Consider the following 19775-nt stretch of genomic DNA (forward strand, 5'->3'; position numbering starts at 1 on the left):
TCTGACCATGTTTAAGAATAACATGATATGCTTTCAGTATTAAATGAGACAGAAAAACTCCAATCTGCATACAATTAAATACGCTGGAGTCCGTGTAATATTGACTCCAATATACAATCATTGATGATTATCTCAGACGATTACAAGTTAGCATTTTCTGGGTAGAGCTAATGCATTTTTTTATTTTTTTGGGGGGGGGGTGCAGTACAATTAATAGCACTATTATGTTAAATTCTATGACAATAGAAGTCTCAGATTTTAAAGCTGGCCTTTATAGCGATATGGCTGTCAAGGCACGTCTCCTATGATATACAGGCTCGCTCAGCATTGAGAGCGCTGGCTTTTGTTACCCAATGTTCGTGTTGGCATACACCCTCCGCTCCAATATGGTTACCCTGTAAAATTCACAGCTCTTCTGGCCCAGTGATTTTATTAATCCTTAGACCCTTCATTTTTCAGTGGCCATCTGAAACTGCTTTGCAATCTTTTTTTTAAAAAAATACTGATCTTATGTAGTAAGCCTATGATTCCTAATTTGTTTCCTTTTTTTTTTTTGTGCAGGACACCCGGAGCCATATGTCAACTGAACACATGGGTATTCACCAGAAAGTAGATTTTTCCGACCCCCAGACACAACCTAATTTGGATGAAATCAAGGACCAGATAAAACGTGAAATTAGAAAAGAACTTAAAATTAAAGTAGGAGCTGAAAACCTGCGAAAGGTCACAACAGACAAAAAAAACTTGGCTTATGTGGACAATATTTTGAAAAAGTCAAATAAGAAGCTGGAAGAATTACATTATAGTCTCCAAGAGGTGAACGCGCACATTGTTGTGCGAGAAGCAGAAGACCTTCCAGGTACAGTAGGAGGCTGCTTTTTACTTGGATTCAGCTGCTGCATTATAGCGTACAATCCACTTGCCAATTATGTATTTTATGGTTACAAGTCTCTTATTTGTGTATTTACCACCGCATGCTTCTACTGCCTAGTTTGTTTATTGCAAATCTTTTAAGACATGCATTACCACACTTTGCAACTAACTTATGTCTAAAATGGGATCTATGTACATATTTTAGATTTGTTCAGTCGTTTGAGGTCAATGTCTTGTACAAACTGCCTTAGGACATATTGTATCCTAAAAGAATGGGTTCAAATGACTGCTTGGGTGTGATACTACCTCCTAAGGGTTTGCCTGGAGTCGTCCCCCTGCGAACCCCCCCCCCCCCCCGTCAGCAGGAGCCAACATCACCAACACACAGAATAAAGAAGGGTTTCCTCATTACTTTGCTGGGATAGCTGACTACCTGCTACTACCCTGCTGGCTGATTACATGTACTGCAATCAGCATAGCCCTGCTTCCTGATCAGTGTGGGATCAGGGTGAGAAGAGAATCAAATGAAATAAAAAATAAATATATTGTGGAATTATAGTTAAATGCACAAAGGCAAAATTAGGGAGAAAGCTAGGTAAAACCATTGTCATGAAGGGAGTTAACGTTGCTTTAATCTGCATATATGAAATGTATATTCCAATGTATTATCCAATCTATTTACCCTAATTGTTGATATTTTGGAGTTGTTACCATTCCTATAGGAAAAAATGGCTGTGTTTTTATCTTACATTTTATTTATGGAGTGCTTGCAAATCTGTGTTCTGCCTTTTCCAGGGTGAAAAAAAATACATGTTCAATTTTCCTTGAAAGATATAACATGACTGAAGTATGGAAGCCAAATGTATTTGTCAGCAAGCTAACTGTTAGCATAGACCCAGGGATTTTTCTGATCCTGACTATGGGTTAGACATGCTTTCTTATATCATGATTACATTTTTGCTAGCCGCGGTTTTAGGGATCGCTGGTGTCGTGGATTTGACAGTTTTTCTCCCGTTGTGCCCTTATTTCAATGTAGCCGTATGAGATCGCTTTTTTTATTTCCTGTGTTACTGATGGTGCTTGCTGCTGTTTTATAGCTAAAACCTCATGGTGATGTATGTATCGCTCTAACTGCAAGTATATGTATATTTTGAGAGTATAAAATTTAATTCCAATGCTATCTGGGCACTTACCCTATATCGACGTACATAGAACTTTGCTTTACAAATGCATTTTACATTTATTTTAAAGCCATCTATCTACCCAAAAAGTAAAATCCAGAAAGTTTGTCCATACAGTTTTTGCTAAAATTTGAGCTAATTTTTCCTTATTACAGCCTTTCTGCGTTCATACCCCGTATTTTCTTCTCTGCCCCAAATACTGCTGCGTGTACCCCCAGGACTAATGTTACATTCTACTTTACCTGCCAGGGAGATTGCTAGTTCTGTGTGGTACATGCTGCTATTTTGTGTCATTTGCACCATTCATAGCAACTGAAAGACACGTCATTGTCCTGTTTACTCAGAACTTATCTGTTTGCTTCAACTTTTCTTTTCCACCCATTATTTAATCCAATGTTAACTGTTACGCTGCTTTCACAACTTGTTTCAACCGCCAACTGATATTGTTTGATATTGTTAGCCTTTTTTGTGATTCCAAGACTATTTTGTTTGACGTTTCCAGACTGTCCAAAGACACCAGACACTCCTAAAAGCGAGCCCGGAACCTCAACGAACAATGGGAAGTTAACGGCTTTGCAGAAACAGTTGGATATTGAGCTGAAGGTGAAGCAAGGGGCAGAAAACATGATTCAGACATATTCTAATGGTCCATCTAAAGTGAGTAGTGTTTCATTTCTTTATTTTGGGGGGTAATTCAACTTGTGTGATTTGAATATTACGGACAGTTAAATTAGCAACATGCGAGCTCTCATTTTGTTGATGCCTTTTGGAAAAAATTTGAAGAATTGTAGAAACCAACAAATTTACGCTTGGCTTATTCATATTCTTGCTGCACCATATTGGCACATTCACCCGCAGACTCCTTGGTTCTATTATAATAGAGTAGGCAAGAAAAAAAATTAACAATTAGATGAACACAATAATGCCGTAAGCAGAAGTCAATTGCCTGGAGATGTTGAAGGATGAAAATAACAGGGGGTTTCTTTTGAAAATACACATTGTGTGTATTCTGTGTATGACTCTGAACAGGTGGGGTTTTGGAATAAGTTAGGGGAAAGTCAGACAGAACAAGGTATGGAATTCCAGAGTATATTTACAGCACAGGCAATATCCCGAAAGCAAAGTGGGGAGACGTGATAATGGTTAAGGAGAAACGCAGGTTGTGGGCAGAGCGAACAGGGTAGTTGGTGTTTAGAGATAAGAGCAGAGGTAATAGGGCTGCAGTGTTAAACCCCTGCCTATGATCTAGTGATTGGCACAGTGGGGCAGAAGACAAAGGCCACTATAAGATCAGTGTGGCCAGTTAGTAAGGCGTTGTAATAATCTAGACTTGATACCAGATGAAGTAGTCCAAAAGCACTATATAAATGCATGTTGTTGCCTGTTGAATTAGTATTTTAGTAGTGTCTTGAATGGCGAGCTGACATATTTAGGAAATTTTGCAGGTTAAGGCATCAGGATGTACTTCTTGTCTGGTTGTGAAGGAGAGTGTGGAGTCAAGTGCAACACCAAAGCAACAAACATTTGGTGTTGAGAAGATTGTGGAATTCCCTTATGGTGATATGAGGACTTTGGGGTAGAAGAGAGTGAATGGCCAGTAGCTCAGGTTTGGAAATATTGATCTTCAGATGTTAAACCGAGACACAATTTGTGAGGTGAATTGAAAGGTAGATTGGTGTGTCGTCAGCATGGAAGCAGAGAGGGAAAAAAAATAGTTTTGTAAGAATTACGGTGTAGATAACGAGTAGAGGCCCAACACCAATGGGTGTGCTGGAGGAGACAGATATACTGGATAACATGAGGGGGGTTGAAATGAAGTGCAAACAGCTTCATGAGAACAGACGTTATCTGTAACACTTTGGAGGCAGTAATGGAAGAGGGGACTAATCAGCCAGGACTAGTCTGGGGATGGTAGAAGGAGAGCGAGAGTTGTGCAGCAAAATGATCAATATATATGGGTATTCAGGACCAGGGGATCTGTAAATCACCACTATGTGGATGGCTATAAAGGAAGCGAGCTTCAAAAAGAAATTGGTGGTGTCCTATGAAAGGTGTATTGGGAAGAGAGAAGCATATCAACACACCCCTTTATCTCCAGGTCTACGTGTGTGGCTAAAGTGTAGACAACCATAAGAAACTGCATCACTTGCTGCTCTATCAAAAGATGAGACGGATTTAAATGACAGGAGGTTGAGGCAGTTAAAAATAAAGAGCTTAAAAGCAATGAGTTTATTACAGGCAGAATCAAGCAAAAGCATGGGGGATCAAGTGTAAATTAATAATTTTCAGGAGTGGACCAAGGCTTTAGTGTGGGTATACCTGGAACAAGGAGACATGGAGGGGTTAATGCCAATTGCAATCTGGGATGTGTATTGCGGATCGGAATAAATCATGATAGGGATGGATATAGAGATTTAACCCCATCTGTTCACTCGAGATGAGTTTACATTGAACGGAAAGTAACTTTTACTGCCACATTGTTTCTGTCTGCTCTTTATATTGTCCCTGCATATATTTATATCATGTTATATCCCTTATATCGGATCTTAAATTGTTTTTTTGTTTTCTTTTTCCCAGTGCATGTAATTTTAACTTTTTGTCTCTCTTCATAACTAGTATCTTCCAATCCTCTTACTAATTTTGTAGCCCTCTTTTGCACTTTCTAGTTCCATAATGTCCTTTTAGAAAGACCAGTGCCCAGAATTGTACCGCATATTCAAGGTGTGGTCTTACCATTGACCTGTAAAGAGGCAAGATGATATCCACCTCCCGTGAATCAATACCTCGTTTTATGCATGCCAAAACCTTATTGGTCCTCGCAGCTGCTTGCTGCACTGTTGCCAAGTCTGTTGTCTACCACTATTCCTAAATCCAGTCCTTCTCATTGGTAGTGTTCCCCAGGGATATTTCATAGTATAGCTTGCATTATTAGTTTTACCCTAATGCATAACTTTGCATTTATATGTGCTGAACCTCATCTGCCACTTGCCTGCCCAGTCTCCAATTCTGTCTAAATCCTCCTGCAAAGAAGAAACATCAAGATTTAGTCTGAGTTACCCGGCTTAATTTTGTGTCAAACTATAATCATCCTTTTAACAAAAGCCTTCCTGTTTGCTAATCTTAGTCTCTGCTTTACAGCTCTGTACAAATGCTGTTACCATCCAAAATCCACGTGTGCATTCTGAACCCCCCTCTCTCGGCCTATACTGCGTATTCTTCTGACTTTAGAATCTGACAACTATATGTTCACTTATGGACTGTCCCTTCACAAGTATCTTGAGGCTCTATACTTAATATTTGGCGTTTTCCATTACTAATGAAAATTGTACATATTTTACTTGAACTGTGTGCCTGTAAACCAAGAGGAGCATATGTTTTTGTTTTTTATAACTGATTAGAGTTAAATTAAGTATTTAACTCTAACTCTTTCTTTTTCCTATCTTAATGCATGTGACTCTTTTACATTTTGCAGGATCGGAAACTTCTTGGCACTGCCCAGCAAATGCTTCAGGATAGCAAGACAAAAATAGAAGTCATACGCATGCAGATTCTACAGGCTATGCAACAAACCCATGAAATGTCTTTTGATAATGGTAAAACATTTAAGTACTGCCTGATAGAAAAGAATTTCAAATTGAAAATTATTTTTTTCCTGCTGCTCCAATGAGCATAAAAAAGCACAATTCACACGCAGGCACACACACCACCTTGTGAGATATAATAATGGTATGATACTCCAGTTTATTAGCTGCTTAGGTATTCAGTGACCTCAGCGTTCTGTTGCCTGCTGGACTACGTTTACTTCACACCAGTCACGTGAACTCGCCTGTCCAAGTTCTGTAAAGGAAAAGATTGGAGCCTCATATATTTTTTATTTTTTTTGGATGCCAGTTGACTCACCTTTTATCTTAATAAGCAATTAGCATTCCAATACATATTGTAGTCCATGACAGCGACTCGACTGCACAGCAATAATAGTTATAGGAAGTAGAAATTAGATTGTGCTTAATCAGCGCATGTACTGTAATGGCCTTTTTTGGAATGATAAAATCGCATTTAAATGGGTAACCCTGCTCACAGTATATTGAAATAACATATATAGATCACTGCTGTTTTTATGGACAATCTTGCATAGAGAATTATTATAGATGCAGTGCAACATTTGATTTTCTTCAGCAAAACCTGTCATTAGTCCACTGGAGCTTCGACTGGAAGAATTACGGCACCATTTCAGGATAGAGTTTGCAGTTGCTGAAGGTGCCAAAAATGTAATGAAGCTGTTGGGCTCTGGAAAAGTTACAGACAGAAAAGCTCTTTCAGAGGTACGTTTTAGTATCCCCCCCCCCTCCCCAGCATAATATGTACATTACCTGCAAATATAAAAGAAAATGGCTTATTTTATTAAGTACACTCTATCCTAAAATATGAACAATTGTGAGTATTTTATGCTATGATATATCATAACTGTAGCTCCCTAGAGTAAATTGTAAAGATTACCTGGCTTATAGGAGGACGGTGATATAGTAACATTTTTAAATGTAATGTTTTTCTCATTGGGGATTAGTGAGCGTTTACAGTAGAGTTTAACTTTAAACTTAACTCCACTATTCAAAGAACGTTTCACCAAGAAAGCTTGACCCAGTATGATACGTGGTGAAATTTGATGTTGCTTTACAGCTGTTCCAACGCTGGGTTTTGTGGTTTTTGCAATGTCCGAGAAGACATTAGAAACTAATGTTTCCCAACAGGCTCAGTCGAGATTCAACGAGTCAAGTCAAAAGCTGGATCTCTTGAAATATTCATTAGAACAAAGGCTGAGTGAACTTCCCAAAAACCATCCCAAGAGCAGTATTATCATTGAGGAGCTCTCCCTTGTTGCCTCTCCAACTTTAAGTCCACGCCAAAGTATAATTTCTACACAGAACCAGTACAGTACGCTGTCCAAACCAGCAGCCCTAACAGGTTGGTATCTTAGTAAATATCCTGTACAACATTTTCTGTTTTACCCATCCAAAGGAGCTATGAGCATATTGATCTATGTTGAGAAATCTACTTTTTAATTACAGCCCTATCATTGAAATTAATTACCATGCCAATTAAAATAGAATGTACAATTAAATTACAGGGTTGCAGATGATCTCTAATAAACCAGTGACCTTCTGGGTTCAGTAATAACTTTTTGTTGTGTGTATTGCGAATGCAACCCCGTGTATATTCAGGCTTTGTATCTTTGTTCTACAGGCACTCTAGATGTTCGCCTCATGGGATGCCAGGATATTCTAGAGAATGTCCCAGGCAGATCGAAGGCCACCTCAACCACGCTGCCTGGCTGGAGTCCCAGCGAAGCGAGATCCTCATTTATGAGTAGGACAAGTAAAAACAAAAGTGGCAGCAGTCGGAATCTTCTGAAGACGGATGACATTTCCAGTTCAGTAACTTTTGTGCATTGTCTCAAACATTTTAGTCGGATGAGTTTTGATCTACCATGTCTGTGTATATCATGGAAATCGTTTAATTACAATTTAAATAATAAAAAAAAAATGCCACCTTATATTAGGTGTTGTATTCAGTCGGATGGCTTTTGTTTTTGTAGGCTGGGTCTTCATAACCCATTGAAAGGATGTGGAATTGGTCCGCACGTCTTTCTGGTTCATCCTTAGGTCAGAGTAACAGACGATTAGCAGCATTTTCATATCGGCAGATGACGTTTTGACATTTTAACACATTTCTCTCTTCCAACTATCTATTTTGACATACATAAGGTTGTTGTGCGCATTTGTGCTCAAATGCAGATTTTTGGTGAGTGAGTAAATGGCTCTTCCTTAAGATCTAGATTCCTGTGGGTTTATGTGGTTTATTGACCTTGGCTATTGGAGAGGCTTTAACTACAATCCCAAGTAAAGAGAGATTAAAATCTTCATCTGATTGTAGAGGAAACCCTGTGAATGTGAAGGCAATTCATACATTCATAGAGCAGTGCTTTAGAAAAACATCAGAAATACGCTAATCTTTTCTTAAGTAGATATTTCTTTGTCGCAGCTTTTAACAGTGGGGCTTTTTGTGTTTTGACAATCCTCTTAGCCGTTTAATCTGAGTTTCTGTAATTTCGTTACAGATGAGGTTTGTGCTGTGTTGAAGCTGGATAACACTGTAGTTGGTCAAACAAGCTGGAAACCGATTTCCAATCAGTCATGGGATCAGAAATTTACACTGGAGCTGGATAGGGTAAGAGCGATATCGCGAGATAGGCTTGTGTTTTCATCACAAACGGCTAGCTGCTTTTTGTTTGTCTTGTTTACATTACTAATAAATATATATATATATATATATATATATATTTATTTATTTACTCACAAAAGTCCATTGCACACCATTCCAAATTTCCCAAGCCTGGTGCTAGTAACCAGCAGTTTCCATATAAAGCACTTTCAAAAGATGGTCAGCACTCCAGGTCTTTAAATTAACAATTTATCTTTATTCAAAGTCAAGTCGACGTTTCAGTCATTGCTGACTTTCCTCAGAACATATATATGTGTGTGTGTATATATATAATATATAACAATAAAACTTTTTAAAATTTTGAAAGTTTTGTGACATCTCTAATTCAATATTTACTTTGTTAGACCATTAAGCTCTAAAGAACTATTTGGTTTGGATAAATGAAACGCTCCATAGTGATCCAGTAAACGGCTACCCGCTTCTGTCAGTTTTATAGATTTAGTGCAGTCGTTTTAAGACGTGACCGCACGGCTTCAGATAAATGTCCATCCTGGTTTTTGTCCAATTACCTTTTTACTGAAGTTTACGCCATCTTCCACTCTGTACCAACATAGCTAGAATGTCATGGTGTTTGAAATGTATCCTGTGTGGTGTAGGTCTGTGAACAATATTCAGGAAAAACATTTTGCTAACGCTGGTCGATATGCTTTTTTTACATCTAGTCCCGGGAGCTGGAGATTTCAGTGTTTTGGCGTGATTGGCGATCATTGTGTGCCGTAAAGTTTCTGCGGTTGGAAGATTTCTTGGACAACCAGAGACATGGCATGTGCCTCTACCTGGAGCCTCAGGGCACCCTGTTTGCAGAGGTAAGATGTGCTAACCCCTGCCAAGTAAGGCAAGGTTTCAACCCCACACAATTCTTTTATGAAGTGTAAAATATTCAGGATCTCTTTAGATAAGCGCAGATTACCAGTTTCTGGCCACCTGTTATCCTGTATAGAGAAATAGGAAAATCTCCTCTAAATCCTCTGCAGTTGAAGTACCGGAGGCAAACAATATGTATAAGCTGCTTGATGGAAGATAGGTGGCCTGCAGTGACCAAAATGTTTCTTTGGCTGGTAATGCTTATAAAAACAATTTAGTACATGGCTGCAATAATATAAAGTGCCCAGCAGGATGAATTTTGCAGATGTATTCCCAGCAAAAGGAGCCATCTAGTGACCCTAGGCTAGGCTAGCCTAGCAGTGTTTGTTCTGGAATTGAATGTTCATTTTACATAAAGTTAAAGTAGGTAAAGAATAAATTTTTAAATTAGTGTTTAATTGTATATATTGCAAAATCTCATTTTTGTCGATTAAAATGGTCGTACTTATTCAGAATTTCTGTCGCAAATTATGGAGCACTACTTTGGAAGTCTTATGATTCACATTTACCAATTAACATTTGAATATGTTTTAAACAGGTAACCTTTTTCAATCCAGTTATTGAGAGACGGCCAAAGCTTCAGAGGCAAAAGAAAATTTTCTCAAAGCAACAAGGTAACATCAAGGTTTAATGTTTTTTTTTTTGTTAACGAGCAGGAGTTTATCAGGGTATCTTGTAAGTGCTGGTGTGGCGCACTTGTTAATGGGATATTCCTCATCTCAAACTACCTTAGATTTGGAGATGTCTTTCTTTATTATGGTTGGGTAATCAAGGTAAAAGTAAGCAGATATTCTATTTGTCTTCTTGGTGCAGTTGAGATTTTATTTGTGTTACTAGTTTGACAGTAGATACTGAATTAATATAATTTTTTTGTCACAACCTTTTTGCAGGAAAAACATTCCTGCGTGCTCCTCAGATGAATATTAATATTGCCACATGGGGCAGGCTGGTGAGACGTGCAATTCCAACAGTTAATCATTCTGGGACCTACAGCCCCCAAGTTGATGTTCCAACGTCGGTGCCTGTCTTGGATCCACACAATCTGGAACTGCCCCCCTTAGCCTGGTAATATATTCTACATAATTCTTGTAGTGTTCATTGGCATGTGAGTAGAGGAGTCCATTTTCTATAATCTTTTTTTTATTTTTTATTTTTTTTTATTTTTTTTTCTTCAGTTTATGAATTGCCATTGTTCTCTATGATGCCATTTTTGTAATAGTATACATTTGATATATAGTAAATTGTGCGTAATTTAATATTGATTAAATGTTTTATTTCTTCCTCCTCAAAGTGAATCTCCTATCACAAAGTTGGAATTTGAGCTAGAACCAGAACCACCCCCTGCTCCACCCCGGACATCGTCACATGGTGATCTTGATCAGACCCCTCAAGATGTTAAGCCATCGCATGTACCAGTTAAGGTAATGCTTCAAAATGTGCAGTAGTACTAATTAAGGCATTCAGTTCCCTATGGAACGTACCAGTATATCCAGAAAATCTATCGTAAGATGCTCCTATGAATGTCCCATTAGGACATCTCCCTGCCACTACACAGGAGGCCAGGCTGTCTTTTGACAACTTGGACTACCCAAAACAGAAACCTTCATGCCAACCCGCTGTCAGCATGAGCGCTGGTAGGCTGTTGCATGTTTCCCTTCAAGGAATCGTCACTGCTGACTAGGGCTGCAACTAATGACTATTTTCATAATCGATTAGTTGGCCAATTTATTTTTTCGATTAATTGGATTAAAAAAATTCGTAAATTTTTTGTTTATTTAAAATAATGAACAATGTGGGTGTAGAATGAAAAAAAAAACTGAGAAAAATGCATTTCTTGTTTTTATTTCCCAACCTGCCCCCCCCAGTTATGCACATCGGAGCCCAGGCTTGCCACTGTGCCCCCTAGATATGCCACTCTGTCCCTCTTGTATGCTACTAACCCCCCCCCCCCCGGTGCTCCACACTCCCTAGTGTCTAATGGGGGCAGCCAGTGAACGCCTACATGATGCATGTAGACAAAAACCTCTGCTGCTGGCCAGCACTTTTGCTGGCGTTTCTATGACTGAGCACCGGAAGGTCATGTGACGTCAGTGCTCTATCATAGAAGCCCCAGCGGAAGCAGAGGGCAGTAGTGGAGGTTATCTGCAAGCATCACACAGACAGAAAGGAGGATCCAGGTCTCCTGCAGCGCTTCGGGGATCCTCCTCTCTGTCAGCCGTTGAACGGTACTTGATGCGTGCAGTTAACCTCCGCTGCTGTTGGCAGGTACTCCATTTTAAAGGAACCAGCAGAAGTGGAGGGCAATAGCCGATGTTGTCTGCGCACAGACGTTGACCGGCTGCCAGAGAGGAGATCTGGGTCCCCATCAGCGCTGCGATTGGATTATAAGACAAAGGGCTATTTTCCAGAGCATTTGATAAAACCCTCATCTTAAATTCGATAAAATTGATTCAACTGATCGATAATGAAAATCATTGACAACGACTCTCATTATTGATCATTATGGATTTTATTGATTAGTTGCTGCAGCCCTACTGCTGATCTGGAAGGTCATCAGAGGACAGGATATCCCTGCACTGTCTGTCTAGACCCTGCTGAGATAGCAAATTGCTCCCCCTGCTGGCCGATCACCTGCATTGTGTTCCCCAATGCAAGTCTAGGGAGACTAGCTTGGTGATCTGTGTAGGGTGGATTTTAGGGAAGAGAGTGAAAAACAATGTTTCTCCCTCTTCCCACAAAGGGAAAAAGTAAAAAAAAAAAAGTTTAGTGATGTCATTTTGCACTGGCATGCACCAATATTAATAATACTGTCTGTAATCGGGGTATGCTGCCAAACATAAATTCGGTCATTGTTTAACAGCAGTACCTAATGTGTAGAAGAAATTCCTAGAAAAATGTATTTTATTTTCCGGGGGGGGTAATTTAGTTTTTTTAGGGGGGTTTTTTGTACATGCTATCAGTTATTTCTATGGTTTTTGGAATCCCTATTTGTTCTGGGGGAAAAGGTGTATAATTTGTGCAGGTACACCACGGAATCTTTAACCCACACATGGTAAAAATAGCAAAATAGCTCTGGAGCTTGAGGCACGAAAAACGTAAAATCTGTGTATTTTTATCTTCCTCCAAAATAGGAAACCAGCCTTTTATTGTAAGATAACACCAGTTCACGTAGCTTTTTTAAACAACATTTTTTGTTTCTGAAAGGTAGTCCAATCTTCCACTGCATGTCTTGTGAAAGGTTTTTTGTGTCATTGATGCTTATCTGAAGTGTTCAGCTGCCCAGTTAGATGGAGCTGCTACCTATCTGTGTGTATTGTACAATCTTGCCTGTGATTGCTACATTTGTATGTAAAAGCATCTCCTGGATACATGTTGTGTGTTTGTTTCTCTTCTAGGTCTCTGAAACAAGTTATGAATATCCAGACAAAAGAAATAATAGAATTTCAAAGCCTACAGTTGAAATACCCAAGGAACCAGACATCATGGTGTCAGACCTGAACTTCAGCGCTGCCAGAGAGTCTGAGAACCGGCTGTAAGTTACATTGTGTTTGCAGGATTATAAAGACTGTATTTTAAATGTTACCATGGTTAGTCATACGCTTTTGTTTTCCTGCAGAATTCAGCAAAGGTTCCAGTTTGGCCTGCAGGATTTCAGGTGTTGTGCTGTCCTTGGTAGGGGACACTTTGGGAAGGTACGTCTGGTAGTGAGGAGGGCCCGTTTAGGATGAAATGTATTGCCTTTTTACACGCGTGGTAGAACTGAAATTGTTTTCCTTACTACAGGTTTTGCTTGCAGAATACAAAAGTACACATGAAATGTTTGCCATTAAAGCATTAAAAAAAGGAGACATTGTTGCACGAGATGAGGTTGACAGGTCAGTCAAATAACGTTTATATGACATGTTGGTTTCTGTAACCTTGCCTGGTTAATTAGAATAGTAAGAAAAATCTTATTAGTTCTAGTATTTTGAATTGAGATAACATGTACAGACTTTAAAAGGTGTGTGAAATGTATGAGTGTGTGTATATATTATCTTTTATTTATATAGCGCCAACAGTTTACGCAGCACTTAATACAATACATAAATTAAAATATGACAATATATATATATTATACGTGCGTGTTTTTTGGGGTTTTTTACTGTTATTGAGCGGGATTGGATAGTTGATTGCAGTTCCTCAGAATATAGTGGCAAAAGGACATTTCTTGGCTTAAGATCTTATTGCAAAACCTAAACTTAATTGTTATCTTTTTATTTTTCAGCCTCATGTGTGAAAAGCGCATCTTTGAAACGGTCAACAGTGTAAGGCACCCATTTTTAGTCAACCTTTTTGCCTGTTTCCAAACCCAAGATCATGTATGTTTTGTAATGGAATACGCAGCTGGCGGGGACCTCATGATGCACATCCACACAGATGTATTTTCCGAACCTAGAGCTGTGTAAGTTATGTTATTGGCCTTGATTTTTTTTCAGGAAAACTGCAATACAATGTTCTTACAAAGTTTTGGAAAAAGAACTGCTTCGCTATAAAGCCGTCTGAATGTTTTTCTCATTCCCAGGTTTTATGCTGCTTGTGTTGTTCTCGGGTTGCAGTACTTACATGATCATAAGATTGTTTACAGGTATGTTCACATGGCATCATATGTAAAGTGACAAAACTATATATTGATCCATTTAGTCACACATATATTTAAGAAGAATCCCCTAATTATTCATACCTACCTAACCCGAGCCTGTGTGTGTGTGTTTGTGTGTGTATATATATATATATATATATATATATATATATATATATATATATATATATATATAAATATTCATTACTCCTCTTAACCCACCACTGAAGCCCTATAAAAATTGTAACCTGCGGTGAACTTTTTTCCTTTTACATGTTAACATAGGGACCTGAAGTTGGATAATCTTCTGTTGGATACAGAAGGATTTGTTAAAATTGCAGACTTTGGACTCTGTAAAGAAGGTAGTACTCTTTTATGTCTCTCTCTCAACAGATGTGACCTCTTTAGATTAAAACTTTGTGTTTTACCTTGTTAAACCTTTTAAAATGCAAAATGAAAACATTAAAGCTGCCCATATTCTCGGTTCAGCTATTGCCCCTCATTGGAACGTTAGGCTCAGGCTGTTTGTGTATGTTTCAAGGGAAAGGGTGATGCAGGACAAAGAAAAGACAGTTTTGCCAAAAATCTTAGCTTTCCTATGATCAAACATGTATCTCCATAACTATTTTAACAACAAAATAAACAGGCCTTAGCCTATGGGGGAAAATTCTTCTCGAGCATCAAATACAGCATGGTATAAAGTCATATAGGTAGCATTCACAAAAAAATGCGTTTTATTTAATTTTGCTTCAATCAGCTTCTGTTATCTGCGGACCTGGAGACTGTCCGTTATCAACCATGTGATATTTTGGATGGCTTTTCCACCACAATAAGCTGATTATGGCAATGCTAATGAAGTCCGTCCCTCCATAGACTATTGTTAGTCAGACTGGGTGATTAAGAGTAAGCCGATCTTTTGTTTACCGCAAGGTCATATGATTAGAGTTTAGTGTGCAATTAAGTAAGATACAGCTATCTAAACATTATTATGCAAAAACTGGAAATGTAAAAAAATCTAAATACTTTTGAAAACACATTTTTTATCTAATAGCAGTAGTAATCAAAATTGTGTGAATCCCCCCCTATGACTGTAAGCTTGTTTGAGCAGGTTTCTGTAAGTCAAATTTTTATGTTAGATACCACTTGTAATGTCCTATTTACCCATTGTACAGCGCTACAGAATTTGATGGCACTATATAAAACAATACACTATTGCTGCTTCCACTGTATACACATAAGAAACCCGTTCCCAGATATATTGTTTATTGCATATGTTATGTGTGGGGTTGTAGAAAGTGACACGTTTGCTTTAGCCTTTTAACAAACGGAAAACACGCCATACTCTACTAAATAATCTGCTACACATATAATGGTATCAAAAGCAAGGCCTGTCATTAAAAAATGAAAACATAGTATGTGTGGCTATGCTATACATTAGCATTAGTTTAGCTATACATTAGATTAGTTTAATAATAGCTAACTTAATGTTAACATGGTTTCTAATATATCAAGTTTAGTAAATACAGGATTTGGGAAATATGGCAAATGTTCTTATTTAATACATTATTCAGAATATCTAGAAAGTACACATAATTAACCTGGGTGGTACTAAAGAAGCCCATCATTTACGCTCTCAGCTTCATGCATAAATGTGTATTTCGTCTCAATAACCCTACTCCATTTATTTATGATCACATCTTGTATGAAGGTTTTATTTATTTTTCTTAATATATTTCCATGCATAAATGCCTTAGTATGTAGACAGACACTGAATAGTTAATTAAGGACAGGCATCGGTTTCTAACTAGTAAACCATTTTCTTTTTCTGTTTTCAAGGAATGGGGTTTGGTGACCGGACGAGCACGTTCTGCGGAACACCGGAGTTCCTGGCACCAGAAGTTCTAACGGAGACCTCCTACACCCGAGCTGTTGACTGGTGGGGCCTCGGTGTGCTTATTTATGAAATGCTTGTTGGAGAGGTAAGCATTTACAGCCACTTAACTTGAGAAAAGATCTTGTTTTTGCAACAAAAATAAAATTGTCCTTTCCACTTGTATCAATGAATAACGTCAAAGTAGATATAGCCACAAATGTTCTTTTATAAATTTTATACCAGCCTATGTTAAAAAGGAACCAGCCCCCCCCCCCCAAAAAAACTATATTGTAGGTATCACAGTAAAAAGGAGTATTTTTGTTTGTAACAGTTCTTAGATAATACAATGTAGACAGCTGTATATTCCTCGTGTATATGTGTTCTAGCTGCTGTCTTAGTCAAGTCTACTAGACAAGCCCATTGACTCCACTCACTACCTTCTGTTTAACAGTAGTGTAGTGTTTGAGCAGGGAAAGCCGCCCAAAATGTCACATGACTCTCTACAGTGGCGGCCCCCAGTGACATGTGACTATTAAAGGAAGTTTAATGGGGGGGTTCTTTAACACTAACCAACATTACTGTATGTATGGCTTTAATATAGGCCTTAAGACAGGGTGCAGCCTTCCATATACTTTCAGTTGATTCTTAAACTACATTAGCAGTGTCTTGCACAATTTAGAATATTTATGCTACCCCCTGTACTCATGCTTTATACTAATTCAGGGACACGATATCCCCAATACACCTGAATACTCTGATGGTTAATGACCAATGATAAGAATAAGTAGTGCATTGCATACTATTGAATGCACTTTTTCTTCTGCAGTCTCCCTTTCCAGGTGATGATGAAGAGGAGGTATTTGATAGCATAGTCAATGATGAGGTCAGGTATCCACGGTACCTATCAACTGAAGCTATCTCAATAATGAGACGGGTAAGTCGCCAGAATAACATTTGCCGGTAACTTCTGCATAGATTTCGTTGCGGTTAATCCATTCCTTTTATACAGTTCTTCCACAGGTGCTCACTTAAGTAATCGTGTCATTCATGAAGTGACACAAATGACCATTAGGCTAGAACAGAACATCCTAAGTATTTTTGCACCAGTGGGAATATTTCCCTGCTTGTATATGAGAAATCAGGCTAACAACTGTATAAAGTTTCTACATTTTTTCAATAAATAATAAAAAAAAACAAAAAAACAGGCCACAGTGATGTCACCATATAGAAAAGTTAAATAATGGAAAATTATTGTATCCCTTCCAATAGAAATTATATAACCTTTGCTGCCCTCAACTAGTAAATCATGATTGGTCAAACATATGGTAAAATTGCAAAAATAGCGGGAAATGTTTAGATTTAAAACCAAGAATAATGTGTTCTGTTACATATCGCTATTCTGCTCATATTTCAAGACAGTGGCTCGTTAAAGTGACGATTGGGAGGAGATTGACTGCCAGTACAATGCAAACTCTCCTGATATAATTGGAGCTTTATTTTATTTTACAGCTTTTGAGGAGAAATCCAGAGAGGCGTCTAGGGGCAAGTGAAAAGGATGCCGAAGAAGTGAAGAAACATCATTTCTTTAGGGTATGTTCACGAAGCCCTAATGTGGCTGTATAAGCAGTTTGGTTTCAGTATTATGTGCCACCAAACACTAAATCTGTTCCTAAGGTATTCTAGCAAGCCAGATTCCTATTTTTCATTGCCATTGTTGATGCAATCCTCCCCACCTTAACAAAAGGTGCATAGGCTCCTTGGTACTAGAGCTTGCAATGCAGTGGTCAATCTCTTCACCCTATGGCCTGGTAGTATAGTGTGAGTTTACAGCCATATTGAATCTTCGAGTATCAGAATCTGCCCAAGAGGCTAGTTCTGTTATAGTCCATTGTCCAAAGCCTTTCTAAGTCAAGGAAATTGGGAAAATAAAATTCATGAAACAAAACACACACGTTCTCTGCAATAAGTATTTCCAATTTAGCATATGTCTTTTCGGGAATGGGCCTTGTGTTTTGGGGGGTTTTTTTATTTAAATTTGCATTTCTGCTTAATTGATTCCCTGCCTATTTTTGGTTCCGACAGCAAATAGATTGGGAGGCATTGTTGGCAAAGAAAGTGAAGCCTCCATTTGTACCAACTATCAAAGGACAGGAAGATGTGAGCAATTTTGATGATGAATTTACCTCCGAAGCTCCCGTTCTGACACCTCCCCGGGAGCCAAGGGTATTAACGGAGGAAGAGCAGGATGCATTCAGAGATTTTGACTACATCGCAGATTGGTGTTGATTGGAAAACTGTGAAACTGAAGAGAACTGATTGTTTTAGGCAACCGGTGATATCACGAATACAAGACAGCCCTAAACGCCTTGTGCCATCTTCAGTCTATGATTATTTTTATTTTTTAAATCACATGAAGATTCTTTTAAAGTGTTTTTTAAATATATAAACTCTGCTCAAAAGTGGCCACTTTCGGTGTATATATGCCCATTGTTTTGTTTTTTTAAATTTTTTTTTTTTTTTTTTCTAACAGAGCACTGGAAAACAATTGTATGTCTGGTCCAGATGATCACAAGGATGTATTCTCTCACATTCATATCAGTACTGTACCCTTTGTTGTTGGCAGATAATAGGCAACCACTTGGTGTTGCTGACATGCAGATAATGATGCTTTATTCTGCATATTTTTTACTCCGTTTGAGCAAATGTAATCTTTTGCAGTAGCCTTTCATTTTCGTTTTTCTGTACATTGGATTCTGTTGGCCATACATATGTGTATATATGGAAATGGTTTCTTTTCTTTTCTTTTTTTTTTTTTTTTTTTTGATGCTTGGTTTCATTTTTCCAAAAACAGTTGACAAGGCACCATTGAATGATTGGTTTAAGCCTCCAAAAGTAAAGGGAACTTAACACGTCAAAAATATATTATATTCCAAATTCATATCATGTACTTGCATTAACCAGCTGTGTGAGGTTATTGATCAGTACTGTAGGTGACTCGTGTGAGATGGATACCCGCATGTTCATGACATATTAAGATGATATTTACAGTTGTTTGCTGGGAGTAAAGAGGTGTGAGCAGGGGATACAGACCATGTGAAAAGAAATCAAAACACTACGACACTTTTGCTATCCTCTGAGCAGTCAACCTTCAGGTTCTTACTTCCAGACATAATTTTGATACACAAGTGTGTGTGTGTATATGTATGTATGTGTATATATATATATATATATATATATATATATATATATATATATATATATATGCACAGTTTATGAAGCCTTACCCTTTGTCAAGTTCTTTGTCCTTGTTTTATGAACCTATTGTTATGTACAAGTTGACGAGGGACCATGGGATACCTGACCTTGCCCTAAGGCTTTTGATAACTAGAAAATGTCAAAAAAAATTAATGTAAGGATTATGAGTGATCATTCCATGATCCTCCTTCATTTGGAACCATTGGACCAATACAGAGACAATTCAATTAGAGGCCTATCCTCAAGAAATTAGTTACTCACAAATAATAGATTGTGCTCACTGCTCCCCCCTCCCATAATCCTATTGACCCATAACTTTAGAGAACAAACATCACAATTCTTTATATGTAAAGGATATTTTGTTACCCGAGTCATGCGTTCGCCAAAACATGCATGCTGCTAGCAGGTCTTATTTATAGCAACTTCCATGATTGCACTTGGTAATTAATGTTCGTCAATAAAAACCCTCTAAGGTTTCACGGTTACCCCTGCTGAAGCAGTGACTTGTTGTGAAGTCTTCAGGGGGGTATGAAAGTATGTTTAATGCACACTTTCAGGTTAAGCTGCTGAATGTTCTGAAACCGCCCATGTTAAAAGCTTAGACAAGGCGAATGTGGTCCAGTGATGATTCCTGAAAGAGTAGTCCTGCAAAGAAATGATCTGCCAGTCGGTTTGCAATTGCAGCAGGTTATTGTCTGTTTAATTTTTGTGGTATGTTACTTGTCTACTATTGTTAATGCCTTAAACTTTACAGACAACCGTATTGAGAAATCTAACATTACACGTACCAAGAGCTCTTGCTAATCACTCTTTGCCTTGGACTTTTAGGATG

General features: G+C 38.2%; 1 protein-coding gene across 2 annotated transcripts; it reads left to right on the plus strand.

Moving 5' to 3' along the window:
* Positions 1 to 567: 567 nt before the first annotated feature.
* LOC149283356 (serine/threonine-protein kinase N2-like) lies at positions 568 to 17974 on the plus strand. Of its 2 annotated transcripts, none has more exons than XM_089497659.1 (21): positions 568 to 859; positions 2557 to 2711; positions 5527 to 5647; positions 6231 to 6376; positions 6803 to 7016; positions 7296 to 7481; positions 8170 to 8279; positions 8996 to 9139; positions 9736 to 9811; positions 10088 to 10262; positions 10489 to 10641; positions 12607 to 12729; positions 12814 to 12889; positions 12981 to 13072; positions 13462 to 13638; positions 13759 to 13821; positions 14101 to 14177; positions 15652 to 15794; positions 16515 to 16622; positions 17198 to 17278; positions 17771 to 17974. In XM_089497659.1, exons 1-21 carry the CDS (start codon positions 577 to 579, stop codon positions 17972 to 17974), a joined length of 2907 nt encoding a protein of 968 aa, XP_089353785.1. In that variant the 5' UTR covers positions 568 to 576. The 2 variants fall into 2 exon arrangements, with proteins under 2 accessions (XP_089353785.1, XP_089353786.1); XM_089497660.1 differs by having other exon boundaries at positions 574 to 859; positions 10088 to 10261; positions 10479 to 10612; positions 12593 to 12729.
* Positions 17975 to 19775: the final 1801 nt, after the last annotated feature.

The sequence above is a fragment of the Sceloporus occidentalis genome, unplaced genomic scaffold, assembly GCF_023333645.1.
Source record: "Sceloporus occidentalis isolate IW3139 unplaced genomic scaffold, rSceOcc1.0.p SCAF_106, whole genome shotgun sequence".
Taxonomy (NCBI): Eukaryota; Metazoa; Chordata; class Lepidosauria; order Squamata; family Phrynosomatidae; genus Sceloporus; species Sceloporus occidentalis.

What these genes read in the sequence shown, in the direction of transcription:
- LOC149283356 (XM_089497659.1), top strand. Translation starts at nt 577, where the DNA reads ATGTCAACTGAACACATGGGTATTCACCAGAAAGTAGATTTTTCCGAC. An exon ending in TGAAATGTCTTTTGATAATG is followed by an intron (nt 5,648 to 6,230) that starts GTAAAACATTTA and finishes GATTTTCTTCAG; the next exon opens with CAAAACCTGTCATTAGTCCA. An exon ending in AGGGCACCCTGTTTGCAGAG is followed by an intron (nt 9,140 to 9,735) that starts GTAAGATGTGCT and finishes TGTTTTAAACAG; the next exon opens with GTAACCTTTTTCAATCCAGT.